General features: G+C 41.3%; 1 protein-coding gene across 1 annotated transcript in view; it reads left to right on the top strand.

The window, feature by feature from the left end:
- CDH20 (cadherin 20) overlaps positions 1-26,757 on the top strand; it is a 186,072-nt gene that overhangs the window by 141,838 nt on the left and 17,477 nt on the right. Inside the window, exons 3-7 of the mRNA XM_081078805.1 lie at positions 6,427-6,721; positions 7,253-7,372; positions 9,950-10,117; positions 13,951-14,138; positions 21,653-21,906. Of these exons, the coding sequence (XP_080934931.1) occupies positions 6,427-6,721; positions 7,253-7,372; positions 9,950-10,117; positions 13,951-14,138; positions 21,653-21,906 (1,025 nt within the window). The remainder of the gene's footprint in view (positions 1-6,426; positions 6,722-7,252; positions 7,373-9,949; positions 10,118-13,950; positions 14,139-21,652; positions 21,907-26,757) is intronic.

Raw genomic sequence — 26,757 nt, 5'->3', positions numbered from 1 at the left:
CTGCATCTGTGCCAGGTCCCTATTTATGACCCAATAGCCCCCCACATGGAGTGCATCCAGTAAGGAATTCTTGTTCCTCCCAAACCAACACTGCCCCCAGTCTTCTCTGTATCAGCAAGGGCATCACCCACTTCCTAAAACCAGAGAGACCTGTGACCATCCTTCACTTTCTCTTGCCCTGACATTCTCTCCACCTGCAGATTCTGTTCTATGCCAAAATCAGTCCCCAATACTTCACTTCTCTCATCTCCACTCCTACCATTATCTCTCACCTGTGCAAATACCCAAGTTCCCTCACTTCTACCCACACTTCCTTCAAACTATTCTCCATGCATGATCTATTAAAATGTGAGTCAGACCACATCAGTCTGCTTACATCCTTCGACGTCTTCCCAGGGTACTTGGAAGCTTCCAGCCTCCCCCACCGCAGCAGCTCACAAGGCTGTTCTCCTGACAAGGCCACATCCGGGCCTCCCACCACCTCCCATGCTGCTTTCTTTTCCCCTCTCTCCTGCTCCAGGCACATAGCCTTGTGTCAATTCCCACAACTTGCCAAGCTTTGCCTTACTGTTCCCTCATAATGCAATGCCCTTCTCCTGGCTTGTCTCATGGCTGCATTCTCATTTGGATCTAGGTCTTTCTTGACCGTTCTCTAAGGTCGCCCTTTGTTATCCTCTCTCGTTACCGTTATTTTTTTTCACAGTTCTAATCACAACCTACAACATGTAATTTATTGGTTTATTTACATGTGTGCTGTCTAAAGCCCCAGATTAAACTACAAGCTCAATGAGGGCAAGGACATTGCTTCTATTTCATCCCCAAGGCCTCACATAGAACCTATCACACAGAAGATGCTCCAAAAAATGAATGAGTAAATGAATGAATACCCCATGGTGTAGTAAGAATTAAACAAGGTAACACGTGTAAAGCACTCAGCACAGCACCAGTTCCAGAGGAAGATCTTAATAACCGTTACCCTGTAGTAATAGTAGTAGTAATAGCAGCAGTAGCAGTTTTCCTTGACATCTCCCTCCCCTTCTCTCCTTTCTTCATTCACAATCAGCCACCATAGCCTGTCAATATCCCGTTGCCACTTTCTCTCAGATTCACCTCATCTTCTCCAGGCTCTGTCATTTCCCCGCTCCCTTTGTTCTTCATGGTTAGATTAACTAAGCAGGGGCTGCCTCCCTCCCTGTACAGACTCATCCCATCCCTCCCCCCAGGACTCAGGACATTTATCTCCGGGAAGCACCCTTTCCATCATGTTGCTCCTCGATTAAGAAAGTATCATAGCTCTCCAGCGCTTATCAGAGCTCTTAGCATATAATTCAAGAACTTTAAGAAAACAACTTTTCCTCCCTTAACAAGTCCTCCCCTACAGTTTCTGAACTTGAGTCCTGATTCCAGCTAAGCTGGGTCTCCTTACTGGCCGTGACACACATACCACATTGTCCCTACCCCAGACATATGTCCACACTACTGCCCTGCACGAGACATGCCGTCACCACCTCTCTGTTCAATCACACTCAGAATCTTCAGGGCCCCAACTTTAAAGCCACCTCCATCATGAACACATCTTCTGTCTATTCAGAATTCCGAAGACTTCTAGCTACTCGCCATTTTCTAAAGCTTGTTTTCCAACTAGACATACATTGCTACTGCTAAAATAAGTTTCAGAAACTACATTGGTATTCAGTGATTGCTTTGTATGCATGTACAACTTAGAGCTCCCTTCCCTTCTCCCAAGGGGAGAAACTGAGACGTCACTCCTAGGCTTCCCTGAACCTCTGCAACCCTGAGACCCCTGCAGAGCTGGACACACGAAAATGCAGAAAGACAAAGGCGCCTCTGATCTCCCTGGGCTACCACAGCGCTAGGTCAGCTGCATTCACATAACAATGCAGAGAAGCCTAATTCACCACCTTCATGGCTCAGAGAGGTTATGTTACGTTCATGGCCCAAAGTTACATAAAACGTAACAGGAAAAGGTCCCATCAAAATACACAGTGAAAGCCCCCCTGAAGCGATCGGCGTTCCTTCACGCTGTGCTGCATGCACGTGGCCACGACTTTGGACTTAGCCCTGAGAGCTCCACGGAAGCGTCAGTGGTGATGGAGTGGGACCGGGAACCTGACCCAGCCTGACTGCTTCCTGCTGTGGTCGGTACTCAGCTGTGCAGCACCTTCTAGGACTCCCGAGCAGCGCTCCACCTTTCCTAGTCACCCTGAAACAGGGCACGCAGTGTGTCCCTATAGGGCTCTTGTGCAGCTCACACACCAGCAACCAGTGCAAGGTTTTAACCTGCATTAAGTGTGCTACCTCAGCAATAATAGACAACTACACGTTCACTTACTCAGGTACTTAACCCCTTTACTTTCTTTTGAAACAGAATTCATCCACCTTTCATTCTCCTTACCCCACGGGCATTCAGCTTGTCACCTGGAGCTGTGGAAGATGTCTGTTTACAGAGCCTGCCTGAGTATTTGCTTATTTCAGAAAGAAGTAAGGCAACAATTATCAGCTGTAATTGGTACGGCCTTACAAAATCCACACTGGGCTTTCCAGGGACAGGCAGTGTCAGTGAAAGCTAGATTATATTGACATATGCAAAGCCAGGATGCACAGGGCCTGGGCTTGTGCACGAATCTGAGGTCAACAGCACGAAAGCTGCCTCGCCACAGACTGCATTCCTGGAACTATATGAGATGGTAGATGACAAACGACTGAAACTCACCCTTGCTTTTAAAATCCCAAATCAACGGAGATTTTTCATCATCTGCATGTACTTCCCGTCATGCAGTACTCCTTTGGCTGAATACCTTGTAGACTAAAGAATTATTAGGATAAGTAGGATATCCACCTGTCTTACTCTGCCTAGGAGATGGCGGGGGAATGTTTCCCCCAGGTGTACATAACTATGTGCTGCCAACTCCACTCTAGAAGCCCCTCAGCTTCCTCCAAAGACCTCACGCTCAGTGTTGGCTGAATTAAATATGGATAAATATAAAACACTTTTATTACAGTGCCAATTTGCTGAGTGATTTAGAGAAAAGCTGTTAATGTCTCTTCTTTAACATTTTCACAACCACATGTGTGACGTAGGGCTGGTAAACGCTACTCTTAACCAGGTATCAGTGTGCTGGTTACTAAGCAGTGTCTCTCTGCTCTGTGCTGCCGGGGCTGGGACTCAGCGAGTCGCAGTTTCTCCTTTTCCATCCAGCTCCCCGGTGGGTTCTGACAGTAGAATGTTCTAGAGGGAGAGCCACCAGAGGCAGGAGGAGGAGGGCCTTGTGCCATTTTCCAGGCCAGCAGTTGATTCCAGTTTCAGGGTTCTTTCCACACTCCCAGCACCAGGCTCATCACACTCCCTCAGAAGTACCAGCACCACTGGATGGCACCCCTTCTCAGAACTCTCAGTTCTGGAGGAGACGGGTGCTAAGCTCCTGACCCCTCGCCCCAGGGGGCAGCACTTGCTCCTCAGAGGTTCCAAGCCCACCCTCCTCCAAACATGTACGTTCCAAGAGCCCCAACCTCAGCTAGAGGGGTGCAGCTGTGTCCTGGAGTTCCCCTCCCTCCCATTCTGTGGGGTTCCCTTTTTGCCTTTTCATATTCAACTTGCTCTGCTAAAATAACTGGTGTAGGCTTGGTTCTCTGACTGGATCCTGAACTGATGCAATTCTATCGCACAGAAATCAGCCCTCTGTGAGCAGCTCCTGGCCCCTTTCGTAGCTGGTACTCTGCACGTTCAGGAGAGGCGCTCGGCTTCTCTGTGCATGTCCGCTCGCTTCCTCCCTCCCTCCCTCCTCTCCTGCACAGATGTACTTGCAAACACACACTCAGAAGCTACTTGAAAGATGCTTGCTAGCTCTTTTCAAACAAAGGTAAAATGATTTCACAAAAAGCTTCAACCCTAATCCCACACCCTCCACCATTCTTTCAAAAAACACTTGACAGCCTTTATTGCATGTGAGGACCTCCATGAGGATGAAAGCAACATGGTTCCTGACTTCAAGACACTCAGTGTAGACAGTCCTTCCAATTCGTCTGTATTAGACGAAAACAAAGGCAACAGATCTGAGGTTCGCCCAGACTCTACCAACACCAGCTAGCAGATGGCTACGAAGGCACCAGAACCTTCTCCATGGAACCAAAGGTGTTTACCTAACTCCAGTTATTCAGCTCTGGCCATGAGTAGGCATGTAAACTCGGACTATAATGACCGTAAGTAGGCTTAGCACTGTTATGGTTCATAGGACAAAACTTTTTAGGTGACAAATAGAACATCTCAAAACAGTCCTGGGTTCCTTCTTTATGTCAGCTTCTGTTCTTTCTTTTCCCCCTAATCTGCCATGCCCTAAATTAACCTATTTCATTCTAAATGAAAGTTCTATGACACATGCCTTAAAGTTACATGTATCTATATTTACATGCATATTTGTATATACATATATATAAACATATGCACACATATATGCATATCTACTTTTTAATTAAAATTTCCTGAGATCCCTGTCGTGCTCCTAATTCCACTGCCTGGGAACACAGTTCCACATGGAATGGATTTTCATTTCTTTGTGGCCAGTTCTGACTGAAATGACTATTTTATTCTACACAGTAAGAGGTGGGCATCTCTGCTTTTTAAACTGCATAAATAAGAGATCTGGATTGCAAAAAAATAATGATAATACTGTATATGGAATGAGGAAATGTGAGCACTTCATATTCTAAATAGAATTCTTTAAGTAGAAAAAAACCTCCATAGCTATTTTTTCGGTCAATTTTGTCATTTCCCTTCCTGAGATAAGACACAGCTGAATTCCTCTAGGCGGCAAAGCCCGGGCCTATGTGGTTTGGCCATGAGTTGATTTGAGATGAGCTCAAAACCAGCCACAACCTCCAAACCCATCCTCGTCCGAGGCTGTTGTGGATACACTTTCCGGTGTCTTCTTGGCGACTGTGCCATGTCATCCTCAGAATGGCACTGTCCCAGAAATGCTTCAGGCAGCCTTCTGAGGCTTTACTTCTGGGCTGTACCTAAGTCAAAGCCAAGAGGACGTTTCTGCCTTCTCTGCGACACTCCTGAAGGTCTGAAGAGATCAGAGAAGAGCGGACATGTTAATATCCTTTTCTCTATGCATGTATCTCATCATTTTAATTGGTGCCATTTATAGCATTCCTATTATGGGAAACTATGCTGGATGCTTTACATACATTAATCTCTAATGATCCAACAACCCTTCAAATAAGTATTAATATTGTTCTCTACATTTATGAGAAATTTGAGAGTTATAAACGTGAATTTGTCAAGGGCACTCAATTTCAAACTGACATAGTGTTCGGGCCAGATATATCTGCCTCTCTGGCCTGAGCCTAACGCTGGCTGTCTATTTTATAAACTAAATCTCATGCACTTCATAGCTGAACTATGCAAAGTACTGATGATCCCAGCAACAACAGAGTAAGTGGTACCTGACTAACAAATGTAACTCATTTGTTGTTCCCTCTTTAGAGAGACTTACGTATACACAGCACAAAATTCCAGAGTTCTTACCACCTACATACACTGTCTATAGTTAGCGATGCAGACATTTATTTCTCGGCATTTAATATGAAAATAGTGACCCTGAACTCCTTTCAAGAGTCATCACAAAGTAATTTGGAAAGAAATACAGTTGGATGAGCAGCTAAAAGCATGTCCCTACTGGAACCATACACATATAGACTTGAGTGAGACAGCTATGAGTCCAGGAACTGGTCCCCCTGAAAGGAGAGAGACACTGATGCAAAGAAAAATAACCAGTAGTTAAATTCCATTTTGACATTTGAAACATAAAGAAGCATAATCCTACTGGGACCACAGAATCAGAGCGTTGCAAGAGCCCCAGAGGTCATTTAGCATTTCTAGTACAGTAGTCATAGCCTATTTATTAATCATTTCATCAACTTTTCAGCCAACTTAAAATTGCCAAAAAGTTTTTGAAAGTCCAAAACTTAATTTACATCAACACTTTATTACTTTAAAATGTCTAGGCTTGTATATTTTTTAAAAAATTAAATGGAAAGGCTGGGTTCCTTCCTTTGAGACTTGCTCCTATTCTCACTTTGGGGATCTACACTTTCCAGAATTCCTGATTTCTATACTTCTGAGGAAGAGGAACTTTAAAAAATAAATAAATAAAGGTAGTACGTTCAGGATATGAAATGTGATGTGGAAAAACTGTACTTATTCATCAACCTATATTGGCTTTTTTACAGTCATGTTCAATGAATATTAGTTCTTTTTCGACAAGCATTTTAAACATTTGAGTGAAAAAAGAAATTATTCCTGCTTGAAAGGCAGTCATAAGTTAGGACCAAACTGAGAATCAGTTTTTTTCTCACACCTGTTCACATCCATAATGAGATTTCGATCCTTTATTCCCTTAGCTCCATTCAGACATGGACAGAGGGGACGGGTCCATCAAATACATCCTCTCAGGAGAAGGTGCCGGCATCGTGTTCACGATCGACGACACCACCGGAGACATCCACGCCATTCAGAGGCTCGACCGAGAAGAAAGGGCCCAGTACACTCTGAGGGCGCAGGCCCTGGACAGGAGGACAGGCAGGCCGATGGAGCCGGAGTCAGAGTTCATCATTAAGATCCAAGACATCAACGACAACGAGCCCAAGTTCCTGGACGGACCTTATGTTGCCACTGTTCCAGAAATGTCACCAGTGGGTAAGGGGCAGATTCACTGATTCATACAAAGAGCAATTCTTCTATAGAAGATCCTCCTCTCTAAAGACCCATCTGCTTTATAAAACTGAACCAAAAGTGACAACCGAATCCTTAGGCAGGAGAGGACTCAAACACTGAAATCAACCATAGTAAATAATAATAATAATAATGAGCCTACTGATGTTATTCAGTTCTAGTTCTTTAAAAAAACGAGAGAGATAAAGAGAAAGGAAGGAGGGAGGGAGGGAGGATGCAGGTATCATAGAAAGAAGCATTTTGGTATAACCAAAAGAGCAACGAAGAGCCAAAGGGCTGTGTTGTCCTTACTAGTTATTAAGAATTCAAAATATAAATAACTCCCATCCCCACTAAAGAGGTACAAGACAGGAGTTATGGAAATTTGACCTAGAAATGAGCCCTCCCAAGGAAGCAAACATAACATTTGCAAATGCTTTAAGATTGCCCATTCAGGACTGCATCCAGCCGTTAGCGATTCAACGTGAATAGGTGTCCACCTTCTCTCTTCCTCAGGGACCTCTGTTATCCAGGTGACAGCCACAGACGCCGATGACCCAACCTACGGCAACAGTGCCCGGGTAGTATACAGCATTCTCCAGGGCCAGCCATATTTTTCTGTGGACTCCAAAACAGGTATTTGATGTAACAGTCAAGTCAGGGGTGTTTGCTTTATTTCCTAATAATTTGTAACTACTATGATGGCAGACCCTTTGCAAGGACTCTCCAGGGAGTGTCTTAACCAGAGAAGATTGTTATACAGTCTGGGATTAAGGGAGCAAACTAGCACTGCTCTGGTGGGAAAAAAAGCAGTGCTGTGTAGACAGTGAACACAGTCTGGATGGAGAGGCCAAAAGGCCTGCCTACACCAAGTAACTTCTCGTTAGCCTTCAAAAAATCCTATGGTTGTATTAATTCCCAGGGACTGAGTCTTTTATAACTCCAAGAAGGCATGAGGGGATTGACACTGGAACCTGGACTCACTATAGAACTAGGAGCATTGATTTTGAAACTAGAAAGAGCCTTAGGGGAATCACCTAGTCTATCACCATTCGCTTAACAGATAAGGACATTGGGAACTGAGACCTAACAAAGTGCTTCTAGCTGTAGATATGCCCCCCACATGTGCTCTGATGTTCTTCCCACTGAACCAGCAGAGGAAAAGGCCAGAATCAATGGATGTTGGGACAGACAGGCATTGATGAGGGGGAAAGAGCACAGAGAGTGGAGTGTGCCCCCCCCCCCACAAAAGGCAGGTGCTGATGGGAAGCTCTAACAGAAGGGCAGCACAGAGAACTGCATGGGGAAAGAGCAATGTGGCAGAAAAGGACACATCAACGGGGCCTGGTTTTGTTTTTCATATTTTGTTTTGTTTTCAGTTTTACCTAAGAGTTTTCACCACAGAATTTACATTTCACCTCTGAAGAGTTCCCTTTAATACTTCTGAGTTGGGCAGAGTGATGATTATATTAATATTGTCTTGCGCTTGTGCCAGGCTTTCTCCCTTTCAAAATACTTTCTCATACACATTACCATATTTGAACCTCCGAATATTCTTGTGAACTCGTGAAATATATGCAAGTATTGTTATTCCCATTTTATGTACAGGAAAATTGAGGACCTAAGGGTAATTAACAAGGAACCTGAGTTCCTTGTTAACTAGAAAATTTCAGCCACAGAGAGAAAGCCAATGGTGAGTGCTCAAAGTCACCTACCTATTTGAAAGAGAAAAAATGCGTTTCTATTAGCAACCTGATAATTTTTTTCCCAGAAGTCCTAAGGGGAATCAGGCATTCAGAAAATTATATCATAAAAGTAAAAAGTGAGGGAGTGTAAATTACTGGGAGGAAAGAAAAAAGATTTCAGTTAGGGACTTCTATAAACAGTAACGTTAACAATTCTACAAATGGGGGGAGGAGAAGAGGGTGCCTGCAGGGAGGAAAAATACAGACAGGAATAGGGTGATGTGTCCTTTATATATCCTCAGAGGCGTACATTATTTTGACAGCTCCCAGGGGGCATCTTTAATGTTAAGGTCAAAAAAATGAAAAGATAGTTATTGCTGTGCCCATAGGGCATTCAAGAAAAAGAAGATGCTGCCCAGTTCACTTCAGAATGTTGTTACTATAATGCAGTACATACATTAGAGGAGTAGACTGGGGACAGGTTTGTGGTTCCCAATGCCTTCCTTTTGCAGGCAAAACGTCTATTTAGCCAAAGGTCATGCTGTAAACTTGCAGTAAGTAAGACTTTAATCTTTGCCTAGAGTGTATAGACGTCAGCTTTTCTAAGTGGAAGGGTTAAAAGGGAGATGAAACATTACCGCATATCCTTGGTAGGATCAAAACGCATGTCACCGGATTTTGCATTAGACCCCTGAGTGAAACGGCATCCCCACACTGCGGGGCTGCCACGTACTGTCTGCGGAAGCTCATCCCTTATGCATGTGCGAACTAAACACCTTACAGAGCACCTATCTTGTCCTACCTCATGGAATTCAGTGAGGCACAGAGATAAGCAGAGCCTAACAAAACCAAATGAATATATATCAAAGGGGAAATCAAATCAGAATTCCAACCCTGCCTACAGGTATGGGGGAAGCAGGAAAAAGCAGAGTAGGAGTGAGTTGCCTGAATTAGAGTCATTTGTGCTACAAGGGCTCCAGGGGCTGAAGAAACAAAGAGCTGACAGAGAACTGGTCTAACATCCCAGATTTGCAGACAGATGAAGCTTTATTTTCTGGGCCCTAAGCCCTAGTCTTCTTTTTTTAAAATTAATTTGTCATGAAATGTATTGGGTGACATTGGTTAACAAAATTATACAGTTTTCAAGCGTACAATTCTCTACTACATCATCTGTATGTTGCATTGTGTGCGCACCACGCAGAGTGAGGTACAGCAGCTGACAGGGCCCCCGGCTGCTCTCCCCAACTCCGTTGGAGAACCACTGCTGCCACCTCCTGTTCGCTCTCAGTTTTGCTGCCAGAGGAAATCAGCCCTTGGAGCTCTTCCCCCTGGAACTGTATTTATTCACCATTTGCTGAAACGCAGCTCTGTTCTGAAGCTGGGATTCTGACCTCAAGTTTAATCAAATACAGATGGCCTGCATCTCGACTCTGTACAGTGACAGTGCACCAGGGGAAACCTGGAACCCAATCTTCAGAACCGGACTTGTGTTTCTATTTTGAAAAACCAGGTCGTCTCTACCCTCTAGGTGTCATCAGGACGGCGCTCATGAACATGGACCGAGAAGCCAAAGAGTACTACGAGGTCATCATCCAAGCCAAAGACATGGGCGGGCAGCTGGGGGGGTTGGCGGGGACCACGACGGTCAACATCACCCTCTCGGACGTCAACGACAACCCACCGCGCTTTCCCCAGAGTGAGTACCTCACCCGGGAGGGGACAGGTCTCAGGCCAGCGGGAGGCGCTGGCTCCCGAGCCGCACGAGAAAGCTCGGAGTTCCTCTCCAAGTTCAGTCATTCGTGCGCCCTTTCCTGCATTCATCACGCAGCTCTCACATTACCACGGCCCCTCCGGGTCCCAGCTAGCAGCAGCACACCAGTGTTTCTCACGGTTTTCATCACCGCCGCGCTATGGAGCCCTTTTAGACTTTCTTTCTTAATCGCCATGCTCTACCCCCCTTCACAGAATTAAATATCAAGGAATAAGATGTTATTGGGAAATGTTCAACTTTAGAGCCACAAACCATTTTATAATAGCTAAGATGTTTTTCACCTCTCCCACCAGCAATAACCACCTTTTGCCCCCTAGGGGGCGATATTGCCCGTTGAGAATGCATGCATGCAAACGAAATCAGAGCAGTGACCTATTTGGCCCCCTTCACCAACCAATTCACAAGCAGGTACCTGCTCTGTAAGGGCACTGGGCATGAGGGAGGGGCGCAGGATGCTTGAAACCCAATCCCGGGCCCTGTGAAGCTTAAAATCCACTTGGGGAGTACATCTTCTATACTCCTCAAAAGTTAACCAAGGAGCGGCATGCACTGTGCCACTTGGTTAGCACAGAACGAAACCTTCACAATAAACTAAGATGAATGAGGGCTTCACAACAGGATGAGACTTCAACAGGAGGCTGACGAATATAAAGGATCTAAGTAGACAGAAAGGAGAACATTCCAGCAAGGGGAAGCCATTCATTCATTCAAAAATTATTTGTTTCAGGCCCCACTCTAGGTATGTGATATAGAGCAGTGCACAAAACAAATGACATCCCTGCTCCCCTAGAGCTCATTCGAGTCGAAACCCGAATGTAAGAAATATATATATGGAAATAAAGTTGCAAATGTAATTTTATGTTTAAAGACCCCTAAAATGAAGACCCGATATTTAGTGTTTCAAATGTGTATGTCTAATGGAAGTCACTAAAAAGTGTTTGAGCAAAAGCTATACAGAAAGCAAGCCTAAGCCAATCGCCATGCAGGGCTGGAGACAAGAAGCCAGGAGTCCCTTAGGAGGCTTTCTTTGAAAGCAGTCCAGATTGGAACTGAAAAGTACTTAAGGAAATGGCAGGACGAGTGGAGTGAGACAAATAAAACATGGATTTATGCCTCTTGAAGTTTTGGCTAAAGGAACGCAGGCAGGGGGTGGAGCCAAAGACGACACCGAGGTTTTCAGTCTGTGTGGCAGGGAGAAGACTTGCACCGCTGGTAGGAATAGAGGATGCATGATGGAACTAGGGCCAGGCAATGAGGAAGACAGATTCCGGAAGAGCGGTGGAAATACAGAGCTATGACTGTGGAATGGAGCCCCGGGACGGAGACATGAATTCACGAAGCAGATGCCTAAAGGGAGCAGTTGAAGAAGTGGGAGAAGGCAGACACAATTCCAGGTGAAAGGCTTAACCTGGGAAATCAGGCTTGAAAAAAGAAAACCAACTGAACTAAAAACAGGGAATCAAACCTGGCTAGCAGCTGAACAGCTACATTTTGAGTCAGCCAGACCAAGTCACTACCTATTTTATCCATGTAAATACAGCAAGAGAGCTCAAATACTTACGTACAACGGGTCTATGCAAAGTCTCCATGAGATTTCATGAAACAGGCAGAATACCAGACACGCATTTCACAAGTGGTGCAACAAGTAGGTGACTAACTTCATTGGTTCCACAGTACAGAATGGTAGTGCGTCAAGGCCCGGTTTGTAAAATCCTACTGGTTTCCTAACCGCTTTGCTGACCCTGTGGGCTCCACCTTTATTACTTCACGAATAGCTCACATCGTGCCCACTGTAGGCTGCAGATTCTGAAACACCCTTGAGTACCCTATTTGGCTTTTGTAATGTGACACTGGTATAGTCATCTCTGGTAAAGGCGGAAAGAGCAGAAGAACAACATTATTACACTGCTCATAGGTATGTATATTTCAACGTATTATCGGAAAGTCCTATCACCCCAAACATGGCAGCTTCACAATAGCAGAACACGACGCAATGATAACGGGGGTGTTAGTCCTGCCCCACAAGCCAACATCTAACACCATTCTAAACCACACATCTGAATTGTCACCTTTTCTAAGTAATGGAGAATCTAGGAAAGAGAGGAATTGTGGAATATGTTTGCACAGAAGACGAACCAGAAATGTATAAAAGTAATCTCCAAGCATTCTTCACACGTTATTTCTGCTTCCTATAAAATAGTTATTATTTTTGGACTGTTAAAAATATCTTATTTATCCCACCATCAAGTATTTCCCCACCTATTTGTTTAATTAAAACTAAGTTTAAATGATCTCACTAGTCCATAAACCTACCTTAGATAAATTTTTCTGCATTATTAATCTTCTGATTCTTCATTCTAGGAATTCCATTTTCCTCCTTTTTTCATAAATATTACCATAACTGATTATGGGATTTTGACAAAAATGACATACCTACTATTTTATGTTGAACAAGCTCAGTCACCTTTAACTGAACCAAATATAATAGAATATTAAAACCTTGGGCTATTTATTTCTAATATAATGCATTACATGTAGAAATTGAATGTATGTGTTTAAACACAGAACACACAGCTTTCCTGCTGTGGAGAAAATTGTAGGCAGATACTGGTTTGTTTTTCCCAAAAGTTCTGCAATAGCAAAGTCTAATCCATCAACAACTTTGGAAGGGAACAAAAAGAGATCATGAAATCCAAACGCCTGCAGCTTAGTACAGATGTCAGCAATTTCCTGGCTCATACTGGCATCATTTCTTCTCCTGTGCAAGCGAGGGTGCTGAGAGCTGGCTGGGTGCTGTCCGCCTCCCCAAATCTTTGTGAAATCAAGCCCTCACCTCCCAGGCTTCCTTGGAGCTTGCAGTGCACATTAGAATAAAAGAGACCATGTACATATTGAAAATGTGATTGTGTGATTTTCTTTGTTATTTAGTCAGTCACATTACGATTGACAAGATAATGAAGAATGTCAAAAAGTTGAGCCCCAGAGAAGGTAAGTAAACGAAGATATAATTCTATGGTGATGAAAATGAACCAAATTTCATTGTGAATTCAGGATATTGAGAAGGAGAACATTACAAGGTCTTCATATGTGAGAACTTTGGGGGTATTCCATTCTGCAACAAGAGAACATCAGACATCCGTCCATGAAGAGGCCATCAGTGGGCCGTCCCTGGAACAAGGACACGCTGACAGACCAGCACATGGAGCCGGTGGGGGACTCTCCGTGGCGGGTCCTCCTTTCTAAGTCACTGGTCACCATCAAATGTGAGCAGGTGGTCGCAGAGATGGACACTCAGTATACTGGCCAGGCCACAAAGGAAAGAGGGGCATTTGAAATGTGAACAGAATAAATAGGTACTTTGTGACCACAATGTTTTTTTTTCCACCTTTCTCAAACGAAGTTAACATTTGGGGAAATAGCTCATTAGGAAGGACTGAAAGATTGGAAACCAAGGTACTTCCTGCCACTTTGAAGGTAGATTCATTGAGATAAGGAATATTTCTGCTTTCACCCTGTCCCACTCTTAGGATGACGGTCAAGCTGTTTGGGCCCCTCCTTACCAAACGTCCCATACAGGCTATGACCTAACGCCACTGGCTCAGCCCCTTAGATCTCAGTTTTCATCTGTAAAGCTCACGTTGTAATTGTTGAACCAGGAGAAAGATGTTTCGCACAGCATCCTGATACGATGTGCTGCTGACCGGGCATTTTGTATGGTGACAGATGAGCAGGGCGCATGTTCTAACCTTTCTTCCCAGAGCACTATCAGATGAGTGTGCTAGAATCGGCTCCGGTGAGCTCCACCGTGGGCAGAGTGTTCGCCAAGGACCTGGACGAGGGTGTCAACGCCGAGATGAAGTACAGCATCGTGGATGGAGACGGCGTGGACGCCTTCGACATCAACACAGACCCCAGCTTCCAAGTGGGCATCATCACCGTAAGGAAGGTAACCCGGCTCCTCTTTCCAAACCGCTCTCATGGAGGCTTGGCATGAACAGGAGATGTCCTGAGGGGTGCTGTACTACTGACATGTATCGCTTCAAACCTTCTGATCATGCTCTTTCCTACTAGTTAAAAAAACAAAAAACTCTCACGCTTTTGGCTTACATGTAAACACTGGCTGTGTCATCATTTTACTGAGAGGGTAAAAGGTCATGACACAAATATACTGCAAATGTCATTTCTCCTAGCTCACTACTTAGCTACTTAAAAAAACTATTATATCTTAATGAATTCCCTACTTATTGACTTACTATTTGCACTTGAATAATATTCATTTTTTACCATCATATACCATAAATAACAATAAAGCAAGCTATAATATTACTTAGAAAACAATAAATAATAGGCAGGGATTTTTTTAATTGCTACTCGAAGATCCACAGATGCTAATTAGGTGTGGAAAGGCTTTATCGAATGTAACTGCTGAGTGACGGTATCATTTGAGACTCCTTTGCTTCATGATAAATTACCAAGTTTTCTGAATGTAAGTTATCGATTCTTTTTGTGGCATAAAGCACATGTGAATGGACATACTCAGAAGGAAAATAAACTTTTTTGAAAATTAAAGTTTTAACATCCTAGTAAATATATATCTGAGTAAATAACATTAATTCAAAATCTCATCAATTTAATCTTCCTTCTCTTCTATTTTAAATACATTTAAAAACCCAAGATATCTTAAATTCTTTATTCAACAAACATTTGTTGAGTATCTACCTATGTTATTCTAGGCATTTAATGAAGAGAGTAAATAAAGTAGCCAAAAATCTCTGCCCTTACGGAGCTTACATTCTAGTAAGGAGAAGAAGACAATAAAAATGGCAAGTGAATAAAGTAATATATTAGAAAGTGGTAAGTGCTATATATGGGGGAAGGGTGAAACAGAACAAAAGTGGTATCAGAAGAGACAACATGACTTCAAATTGAAATTGGGTGGTTGGGATTGGTCTCCCAGAGAAGTGACATTTATACAAAGACTTATATAAAGGGACAGAGTTACAGCACTGAGTTGGGAGTTTGACAATGAACAACCCAGGAGGTGACCAATAAATGACTTTCAGTGAGAACTATGTGTGGCAGCCCTGGAGACGAGGGAATGGGCATGGAGATATTAAGGGAAGTGTTTCAAGCAAAGGAAAAACCAGCAAAAGGCCCAGAGGTGGGCCTCTGTCTGGTGTGTTTCAAGAACAAGGGGGTTGGTAAGACTGAGTGGAGGGGAAGACTAATAGGAGATGAAATCACTCAGAAAAGTAACAAGGGGGCCAGACTGTATAAGACTTTATAGACTGAAGTAAGGGCTTTGGGCTTTACACTGAGTAAAGTCGGGAACAAATGTGTGACATGACTGGACTTTCATTATAAAATAATTACCCTAGGTTCTGTTGAGAAAAGACCATAAGGGGGCGAGGATGGGAACAGAGAAACCAGCTAAAAGGCTACTGAAACAATACAGGTAGGAGAATACAACGGCTTGGACTAGCATAGTAAGAATGGAGGTGGTGAGAAGCTGTCAGAATCTGGATATATTTTGAAGGTAGAACCAACAGGATTTCTTAACAGATTAGATGAGGATAAGAAAGAAAGAGAGGAGTCAATTTGGCAACAAGAACAGAGTTGCCATTAACTGAGATAGGAAAGTCTACAACTAGAGAAGCTGGTGGAGGGTGGCAAATATTAGAATTAAGTTCTGGACATAGTACATTTGCAACGTTTATTAGACACCCAAGTGGAAATGTGTAGTAGCTGTTGGTTACAGAAGTATGGAGAAGAGTTCTGGAATGGAAACATAAATTTGAGAGTCATAAGCATATAGATGGTACTTAAAGCAAATAAAACAGGATGATATTCCAAGGGACTGAGCATAGATGGAGAAGACAGTGAAAAGAGCCCTGCAGTACCGGGGTCAAGGAGAAGGGCAAGGACAAGTGAGGAGACTGAGAAGGAGAGACCAGGGAGGAAGGAGGAAAATCAAAGGAGTGGTGTCCTGGAAGGCATGAAGAAACTGTTTCCCAGAGAAGGGAATGATCGCCTGCTGGAGGTCATGTAAGAACGCTGAAAATGAACCACAGACTTTAGGAACACGGAGGGCCTTGACAAAAGCAATAAACTCGTAACTTAGAATGTGGCACAAATTTATGTGTTTAATAACTTTATTCTATGCTGTTCCATAGAGTTAAATTAACGCTCCTTTAGAAGGGAAGAGTCACTTTTGTCCTGTGTTTAAGGTGAATCAAATACAGCTAAAGAACAGATATATCCAGCATTCCACCAATCTTTATACCACCACACAATGACCTCAAAACAGTGCAAAATGCTGAGAATAACTTCTGAATCATCAAATAAATCTGGATGTAATCTGAATATTGCAGTTTCTTATTTTAGTCTCATTCTTTGAGAATAACACATGCTAGAATTATAAAAGGGGACTAGATATAATAATACCAATTTGGTGTATGACATAGGATTAAAGAACATTCCCTTATTACATGGTATGCCTCAAATTAGCAGTTAATATATTGCTTATCCTGACAGATAACTGTAAACAAGGTAAATAGTCAAAGTTTTAGATAATTGCTGATTCTTTAATGCAAAAATTCTCTTTAAAAAATTAAGCAATCAGAAAAAGAGCTTTTGGGATTCTCAATATATTTTAAATTTTATTTTAAACATATAAGATAATTCTAAATAAATATTAGTTTCTGTCAAATTATTAGAATATAGCTTAGGCCTTATTATAAGCCATTCATTTAAAAAAATATTAACAAGTACAATTTTGTATCTGAAAGGAACCTCAAAATGTCGTTTCTCCAGCTTCCTTTCCTGGAGAAAAGATTAATCCTCACAAGACAGAACATTGTCTTTCATTGTCGTTACTAAAACTATATCCATGTTTAATCAAAACAGACATCAATTTTGCCAAGGTCATTTGGATTTCTCTTCTGAGCTTATGAGGTGACAGAAAATGGAATTAAGAAAGAGGTCCATAAGTTGGGTAGATGGACAAGTCGAATGTAATAAATACTATTGACTGCTGCTTATTCTATACCTTGGGAATGACATTTATTCAGATGCCTGATCCACACCCATTTTCCTACTTTGTCATTACGAATGTCATATAAAATGGAAACAAAAGTTCTGCTTTTGATTTATTTCCCTAAGACCTATTATTCATCTAAAAAGCACATACTTTTTCAAAAAGAGAGATTAAGTTGAATTGATAGAATTGGGACTTCATAAAACCATACTGATTACTACCCAGTACCTTGGGTCTTTTTGGCTTTTAAGTAATCAATCAATTGATTTTCAGTCTCTTGAATGCTTGAAAGGTAACTTGAAATATATATTTTTCAGAATGTTCTTTATTCTATGAGCATGCCATTATGCCATTCTCCAGTTTTGAGCATGTCTTCCATCATACAGTAAGGAATTGTTTTGAAGTCTCTTCTCCTCTTAGGCTGGCCACAAAGAACAAAACGTCTGTATTTCATCAAATCTAAGATGCCCATGAAATGGAAAACCCATCGTTATTTTATATACCCACTAAAAAATAAAAAAAAGAACTCTTGCCATTTAAATGATACAATGCTTTCTTATTCCTTAGCTTACTTTTTGAGACAGTTCTTGGAAACACAGCCATATTGCTTCAGTAACATCACAATTACTCTCTGCTGTTGTTTCCATGCCATTCTGCCTAAACAACTTTTGTTTCAATATCAAATCATAATATCGTTTTTAAGACATTTAAGGAGACAAAAAAGTTCAACACGTAGTACTAACAATGTACAGAACTCAACTAAAGTACAATGTGGAGAGCTTTCACCAGGTCTGACTTACACAGAGACAATTGCATTCTATCTCCCGTTGGGCCTAAAGGCTCCAAATCAATTGGAGAAGCAATCCTATTTCCAAAATATCAAAATATGAAAAAATGTACATCTTAGACCAGTACTTGTTAATACACTGTACTTGTTTTTACACAGTACTTGTTTTTCACTATTCAACGTAACAACATTTTCTGCTGCCTTTTGTGCTTTAGGCCCTCGCTATGCACTGGGGAATAAAAATCTGACTAAGTCATAATCTTTGCCTTTGAGAGACCAACATAGAAACACGTATTTGTAATACAAAATGAGAAGAGCCATAATTGAATTTTGACAGAGTGCTATGGGAATAGAGGAGGGACTAATTAATTCTGCTGAGGGGAGCTAGCTGAATTACTATTTTGTTCCATAATTTTTTCATGACTCAATTATCAAGATTATAATGGCATTTCATTTTTGTGTGCTCCAACTCTAGGAAATTTCTTGAATTTGGAACTTGAATTCTCAGACATTGCTACTCTTTGATTTACTATTGTGAATATGAAAATAAACAATTTTTGATGTTAAAGTGAGTACAAAAACTTTTGGAAAGAGAAAAATCAAATTCACATTTTTTGTGGGCAATTTAAAACAGGGTATTAGGACAATGTTTTCTTTCGATTTTAAATAATAAAATTATTGAAATGAGTGAGACAATAACCTTAAATAACGTAATGATCATTAAGTAACTTATTTTAAAAGAAATTTTAACAATAATTAAAAACTCACTTTAATCTCTTCAACAGATGGTACTGAAACGATTGTATATCTGTATTTAAAAAAAGAACTTTAATTCATCCCTTACAAAAATAAACTCAAAATGGATCACATTCCTAAATGTAAAAATCTAAAACTATAAAATTTCTAAAAAGAAACATAGGAGAAAATCTTTGTGAACCTGATTATTCAAAGATTTCTTAGGTATGACAGCTAAATGCCAATCTACAAAGAAAAAATGATAAATAAGACTTCATCAAAATTAAGAGTTTCTTCTCTTCAAAAGACATTATTAAAAGGATGAAAAGGCAAACAACAGATTGTGAGAAAATATTTGCAAATCACATGTCTGATAAAAGACTTAACTATAGAATATGTATGAACTCTTCCAAAAGATCTATAAAAATGCTCAACATCATTAGGCATTAAGGAAATGCAAATCAGAAATCACAAGGTATCACTTCGCATACACTAAAGATACTAAAATCAAAAACACTGACCAAATGCTGACAAAGACGTGGGGCAACTGGAACTCTCACACGCTCCCGGCGGGAGAGCAAAAAGTCACTGCGAAAACTGTTTCGGAAGTTTCTTATACAGTGAAAGTACACTTAACCATACAATCCTGCAATCCCACTCCCAGGTATTAATATTTACCCGGGTAAAATGAAAATCTATGATCACACGAAAACCTGTAGGCAAATGTCCACATGGGGCTTTATTCAAAACTGTCCGATATTGGCAACAACCCAAATGTACCTCTAGTGGAGAATGGATAAACCAACTGTGGTACATCCATACAATGGAATACCTCCTGGCAATATACAGGAACAAACAACTCATTCACACAACAACATGGATGAATCATGCTAAATGAAAGAAACCAGACTCACAGGAGTATATACTGAATGATTCCATTTATAAGACATTCTTGCAACAGGATCAGAGCACAGATCAGTGGTTGCCAACAGGGCGGGCTTTACCACAAAGGAGCACGAGGCAGGGGAGTACAGGGGTGTCTGAACTGTTCTACTCATACACCTTATCACGGTGGGAACATGACTGTTTACATTTGTCAAAATCTGTAAAACTTTACCCCAAAAAGATGAATTTTAATGTACGTAAATTAAATCTTAAAAACAAATACAAAATTCACACCAAATTAGAAAAATTACTTAGAATTAAAAGAAAAACAAACTTTACCTAGCTCAAACCTAACATCAACAACAGTGCCCACTTTGGGTTTCCCATATTTTAAGGAAAAAATTTTAAGAGAATAGAATTTACTAGGAAAGATAAATATCTAGATTCACAGAGCAAGTTTCATTTATATGAAACAAATGGATAAAACTATTTCTTCAAATATATCATAATCTGAGTGGCAGATGTCCCTGTTATGAAAACTTTGACTTTTGACTAAGAACTAGAGAGGCAGACAGGCTGAAGGAAATGGCTGCTTGCTTCCAATGAGAACGGTGGACTGCATGAAACAAGAAATAGAATATATGGTGCTAAGGAAATATAGAACACGGAGGAACCTAACGACAGCAACAAAACAAAAAACTTTTTGTTAAAATTTGAAAATAAACTTAGTTAAAGCAACAACCACTGTTTCTCAAAAGCAAAGAAGTTGCTTAAATGGACACAGGCCTCTTTCTAAGATAAAATGTGTTTAGTTCAGCATATTTTATGAAAAAAGCCTTGAGTATTTAGCACAAAAATTGGTCATCACCAAGGTCAGATGTCACTTTTAAGCTTCAGTAACTACTTTGCTGTCCTTCATAATTTTTGTATAGGACTGACCTTCCATATTTTTATTATTATTGATGATGTTTTGAGCTGATTGTTTTAAAATATTGAAACATTTTTGTCATTAAAAAAATAAATTATTTCTAAGAGATAGAATTCGAGTTCACTTTCTGCCCTGAAGTGCTGTGTTCATTTTGACACAAAACATTCTAAAGGTAGGGATAGATTAAAAAAAAAAATCAGATTTTATGACACAGAATTTTATTTTGTGGAGGAGCTCTGAATGAGGAATTTAAAAAATTCAACCAGCATTTCTACTCTGATACTATGTAACCATGTTAGTTTAGTCCAGTCTTTGAGCTCTCTGGGTTTGTTTCTTCAACTTAAAAGAGGCATTGGATCACATTTTTAAAACAGATTTTTAAGAGTTAGTATATGATAAACTAAATACTCAAATATTAATCTGGCACAGCGCACTAAGAACCCATGTGAGGTGGGGGAAAAAAATCACTATTGGCTTCGTACTCAAGAAGAATTTTTTTTAAGGAAGAAAACAAAAAAGCCTAGGCCTCAGTCATATGGATATTCTGAAACAGAACTTGAACTCTCTCATTATGATATCTTTTCAAATGAACAAACATCTGTAAAGCCCACGTTGATTAACCATGCTGATTAAAGAGTACACACGTTAAAATCAGCCACATCCACCGTACAGTGGCTTTCTTAATCAGCAAACTGGTTTCCCTCATTATCTCTAAAGCATCTAGCACCTTCAGTACCTCCTTTACCCAAGTTGTTGAAACTGACATTAAGACCAAGAACCACAGAACAAAAGGAAAATTCATTCCCCTTATTTTCCCCCTTGCTTATTTTCTACGAATTTAATGAGTCGGGGAATCTACCCACCAACCCTCAATGCCGACCCTCCCTTAGAACCTTGACATACACCGTGTTTCCCTGAAAATAAGACCTAACCGGAAAATAAGCCCTAGCATGATTTTTCAGGACGACATCCCCTGAACATAAGCCCTAATGCGTCTTTTGGAGCAAAACTTAATATAAGATCCTGTCTTATTTTCAGGGAAACACGGTATGCTCCTGGCTAATCAGTTTTCCTGCCATTACTTTTCAGCCCTTGAGTTTTGAAAGCAAGAAAAGCTACACCTTGAAAGTCGAGGGAGCCAATCCTCACCTGGAGATGCGCTTTCTGAACCTGGGCCCGTTCCAGGACACAACCACGGTACACATCAGCGTGGGGGACGTGGATGAGCCTCCTGTGTTTGAACCTGGCTTTTACTTCGTGGAGGTGCCTGAAGACGTGGCCATCGGAACAACCATACAGATGATTTCTGCCAAGGACCCAGACGTGACCAACAACTCAATCAGGTTTTCCCATGGATTTCGCTTTTGCCTTATGTCCTGGAATCGTCCCTTCCCTTATATCTAATTTTCTAGCACTTTTTCCCTTTGCTTCTTCCATCTCTGGAGACCCTCCTACTTCTTTAATATTTTCTATTTACATAAAATGGCCTTTTCATGTTATTTAGAAGTGAAGTATCATTAGGTCTACAGCTCACTGTCAATTGATTCGGCGACACTCACACCCCTTTGTTCTCAATTCCGGCCCTATTGACACTTTGGGGTGGATAGTTCTTTATTGTAGGGGCTGTCCTGTGCTTTGTACACTGTTTATCAGCCATCTCTGGCCTCAAATCACTAAATTCCAGGGGCATCCCGAGTTGTAACAATCTAAAATGTCCCCATATATTGCTAATGTCCCTGAGGGAGGGGTGAGGTACAAAATTACACCCCACCCCCCGCTGAACACCAGCAATTCAGATAAAGCATAGACAGATACAGAGATGTGAAAACATTAAAAATTGTAGACTCTTAGTGGCGAATATAAAGGTGATCACTGCACATTCTTTCAATTTTATGAACCTTTTTACTTTTAAAAAAGGGGGGGAAATAACATATGCAATAGCTATTTCTATCATATACCATAGAAAGAACATAGAAACTACTCTGATTGTCAATGGCTTTGATGCCATGGAGACCGGCCCGATAGGGCTTTCTATGGCAAGCCCACGTATCCGTCTCTCCAAAGTGTGTCTTGAACTTAAAGATTCCAACCAAGATTCTTCCCCCTCAAGACGGGGGACGAGAGCTGCTCGTACAGCCATGGCCATTTCCCATCAACCCTGGACCCAAACTGCAAACAGGTGGTGGACAGGCTGACATCTCAACCTTCCTGAGCAATTGCCAAGCCTCTGAAGCTTGTCACAAAAGGTCAGGATTCCAAGGCTGTTTGAGGCCATCTGTCACGTTAATTGTTGAAAGCCACACAAATGAATCTGGGGCTTTAGTGCAGACAACACATTGTAAATACACCCGAGTTTATGGAATGCCTTATCTGTCAGCTACTTCCCTCACCTGGTGCTATTTTGTATGTAATGAAAATGGGCTTTTGCGGTTTAACGAAGATGGTTCTCTCCTGAGAATAACTATGCTGGGGGAAATCTGTTTCCTAAGCTTGAGAAAATAAGGTCTCATTTCTAAAGAGTCAATTAGAACACTCAGTGGCTATTTCCACATCTTCCTTCCAAATTCTGACTCTGAACTCCTACATGGGAAGCACTGGAAACGTGGTTTTGTTAGGAGTCACATTACTGAATGACAAGCAAAAGAGACTGAATGCAGTCAGAACACACATACACACACACACACACACACACACACACACACACACACACACATACACCTAGAGTGAATGTGCAATATTCAGGACTAAAGTTGTTATCTCAAGACATAACTAGAAGGAAAGCGAAACACCAGCAGGCTGAGATCCAATGAAGGCATCCTGTTTAGCTAACAGAGAATGGAGCTTCAGATGATGGGCTGCTGAAACCACCCGCTGGCCGGTACAGGGCACAGTTAGCATCAGAGAGGTGTGTAATGGAATGCCTGCCTGTTCCGATGAATCCCAATGGGGGAATCCAAGAGTGAACAGGCCAAAGGCACAGAGCAGGGTCCGCCGGGCTTATTCGGGCGCAGGACTGTAGGTCCTGAGACTGAAACTGGCAAGAACAAAGCAACAGTCACAGACCTGGAGGTAACAGACAAGGGTTCAGGCACAGTGACAGAGCAGAATTCCACATATCAGAACTGGGAAAATTCTCTCTCTGCATTTCAGTTGCAAAGGAGCAGAATTCATAGTTCTAGATATATGGTCCCTGACTCTGTATCGTCCCCCAGGAACAAAAAATGGTCCCTGGAACCAAGCAGAAAATCAGGGGTCCTGAACCCTCAGAGGGAAAAAGCACGTAAAAGTCAAATCTCTGGCTATCAAAATAAACCCATTTGGGAATTACTTTCCTATATTATCTTTCCCCAAATTGCTCACTTTATTTTTCCTACAGAAGCTATTTTCTTTTAAAATAATTTGCATACGTTATATGCTACTTGGTTATCTAATTCATCTTCTGCATTTTTATTACAAATAAATGAGATTTATATTCCTAAAAAGAAAATATATATTAAGTCACCCCAAAACCAACATATCACCTAAAGTTAAAATGTTATGAACAGCCACTTAACTTTTTAAAAGATTATTAGGACTTTTATAATCTCCTTTCTAGGAAGTTTATGGTGTGTTCAGGCATATACGTGTAAACTGGTCATCATTTACCAGTAAATCCCAAAACCAAGTCTCCAGACTCAGTTTTTATATATATAAAAAACAGTGTTTTTCCATATGTATACATATATATATGGAAAAACACTGTTTGGATCTCCTAAATTTTTAATAAATGCTCAAGGAATTTCTGGCAAGCACGAAACTGAACCATTTGGCAGCTGAAATACGCTTCTGCTGTGTGAAAACAGCCTGCCCTCCTGTGCCGTCCTAGAGTGTGTGTTTGTGTGTGTGTGTGTATGTGTGTGTGCAGATTTAGCATGTCTGCCCATAATGCCCTACCTCTAAATTGCTCCCAAATTCAGAGAATGTCCTGAGCCAAGCAAATAAGCAGGGAGCCCAAAGAACAGCTCCTGTTCGCTGGAGGAGTTTTGTATGTTTATGTATGCCTCCTCTGTCCATAGCAGGTGAGAATATTATGGTTAGAGAAAGGAAAACCACCTACATAATTTACTAGTGTGTCCCAATTCCCTCATTTTCCATCTGTAGCTACACCTTTAATTTGTTCTCCTGCCTCCTGAAAATTGGCCCCGTGTCCCATTCCGAGTTATGAATGCGATTAGTGGGAAATCGGAAAGGGACTGCATTTGATGAGGGAGGCTTCTCTGAGGCAGGCTCTCAGTGCTGCCTCTCGGCCTGTCACCAGGCTGCACTGTCATGGGCCCTTTCAGTTAGTTATTTCTATCATTCCATCACCCATACCATCTGTGACATTTGCTATGGCACTGTAAGTTTGAGTGCACAAAGCTGGTTCATCACAGGCTGCCTTTCCCTCGGCGTTATGCCTCCAGCATGGAGAGCTGCCATCAGGGTGAGGGCTCTGCAGGCCAAATGGCTGGCTTTACTCATGTGTGGAGAGCTGAAAGAAAAGACAATCATGAGCCAACCAGTATCTTTTCCCCAAGACAAATCAAGTCTTAAAATTGCCAGTAAACTTTAAAACTAAATTACTAATTAAACCTAGGAAAAAAATGCCCCAGTTAATTTTCAATGAACTTTGCAGGCATATGTTTGTTCTTTATTAAAATGTCAACGGTTTGCTATCATGGCTTAATTTATCTTTGTGAAGAGATAAGGTTTTGTTTCCTTAAACAATCTCATGCATTCCATGTGCAGTAAGGCAGCATGGCCTGGTGGTTAGGAGCAGGAGCCTGAAACCCAACTGCTTACACTTGATGCCAGCTGTGAGATCTCGGGCAAGCAACTAACCTCCCCATGACTGTTTTCTCACCTGTAAAATGGGGTGATAATAGCACCTTCCTCACAGGGTTATTGTGAGGATTAAGTGAGTCAGTATAAGGTGAAGAGCAGTGCCTGACTACAGTGAGTGTTCGTTAAATAGGGTCACAAGCACAGAGACATTAATTTGCTTCCTTAAATTTCCCAACTCTTGGAGAGTTGTAACTGAAATGATTCCAACTTCTCTAGCCCTTAGTGGCCACCTTTCCTTTTAATTCCTAACTCTCTGAACAGACATCCTGAATCATGGAAAGGAAAACTTACATATCTGAAATAAAACATTTTACCAAGTAATACATATGTATACATATACTATATACATATATATATTTACATATATATACATATATATTTACATATATTTGAAACAAAAGGTTTACCCTCAATATTTATTTACCCTTACTGCAGGGAATAGTCTGGCATGCATATATTCTATTCTATTCATTTTCTGTCAAATACTAGTCATAACCCACCATATTGATTTCACTAACCTGAAGTTTGAAAACCAATGCACTAAAGAAACTGCTTACTCTCATCAAAATGGCAGTTTCTCTGTTTCAACAACTTTAATATATAGACTGTAATTGCTGGCAACTTTAAATAGAATTTTGAACCCAATACATCAGTGTGTATTTTTTCAAATCTTACCTCTTCAAATTACTAGCTTCTCTAAATCTTAGTTTCCTCTTCTGATAACTGAGATAAGACCTACCTCCTAGAGATGTTGTAAGAATTTAAAAAGCTAGAAAGTGCCTAATATTCAATAAATGACAGCAATTATATTTACCGGCCATTCCCAAGGACTCCATTAGGTTCCCAAGGACAGCTCTCAATCACGGCTACGTGTTAAAATCCCTTATGGGGGGTTTTAAACACACAGATGCCTGAGCCTCCCTCCACACTTACTGAATCTCCCAAGATGGGGACCAGGTGAGATAATGCAGGTGAGATTAAAAAAAGGGTCGACGGCCAAATCAGATTCAACAGAATCTTAGATCTCACCCCATACCAAGGTAAACAATGACGCAAAGGATGCAGACAACAGCAGAATGTAAGTCAAGCTCTCCTTGGAGAGGTCTGAAACCCGCACGCACAGGCACTTGTAAATACCCTCCTTATCCTATGGAAGGATGCATGTTGGTCCGCGTGCACCATGAAAGCAAGCAATGGATGTTGCCGTTCAGTGCACGGCCTGAACAGAAGAAGCTGTTCTGGTTATGACACGTGCTTCTCATCCTCTCTTAATTACATGGCTCACATGACATTTTCCAGCAAGCTGTCCCGTTAATTCATAAATTCCAGGC

Source organism: Rhinolophus hipposideros (assembly GCF_964194185.1).
Source record: "Rhinolophus hipposideros genome assembly, chromosome: 17".
Lineage (NCBI taxonomy): Eukaryota > Metazoa > Chordata > Mammalia > Chiroptera > Rhinolophidae > Rhinolophus > Rhinolophus hipposideros.
Note: the sequence above shows the minus strand (reverse complement) of the source record. Positions and strands in the feature narration are given on the sequence as shown.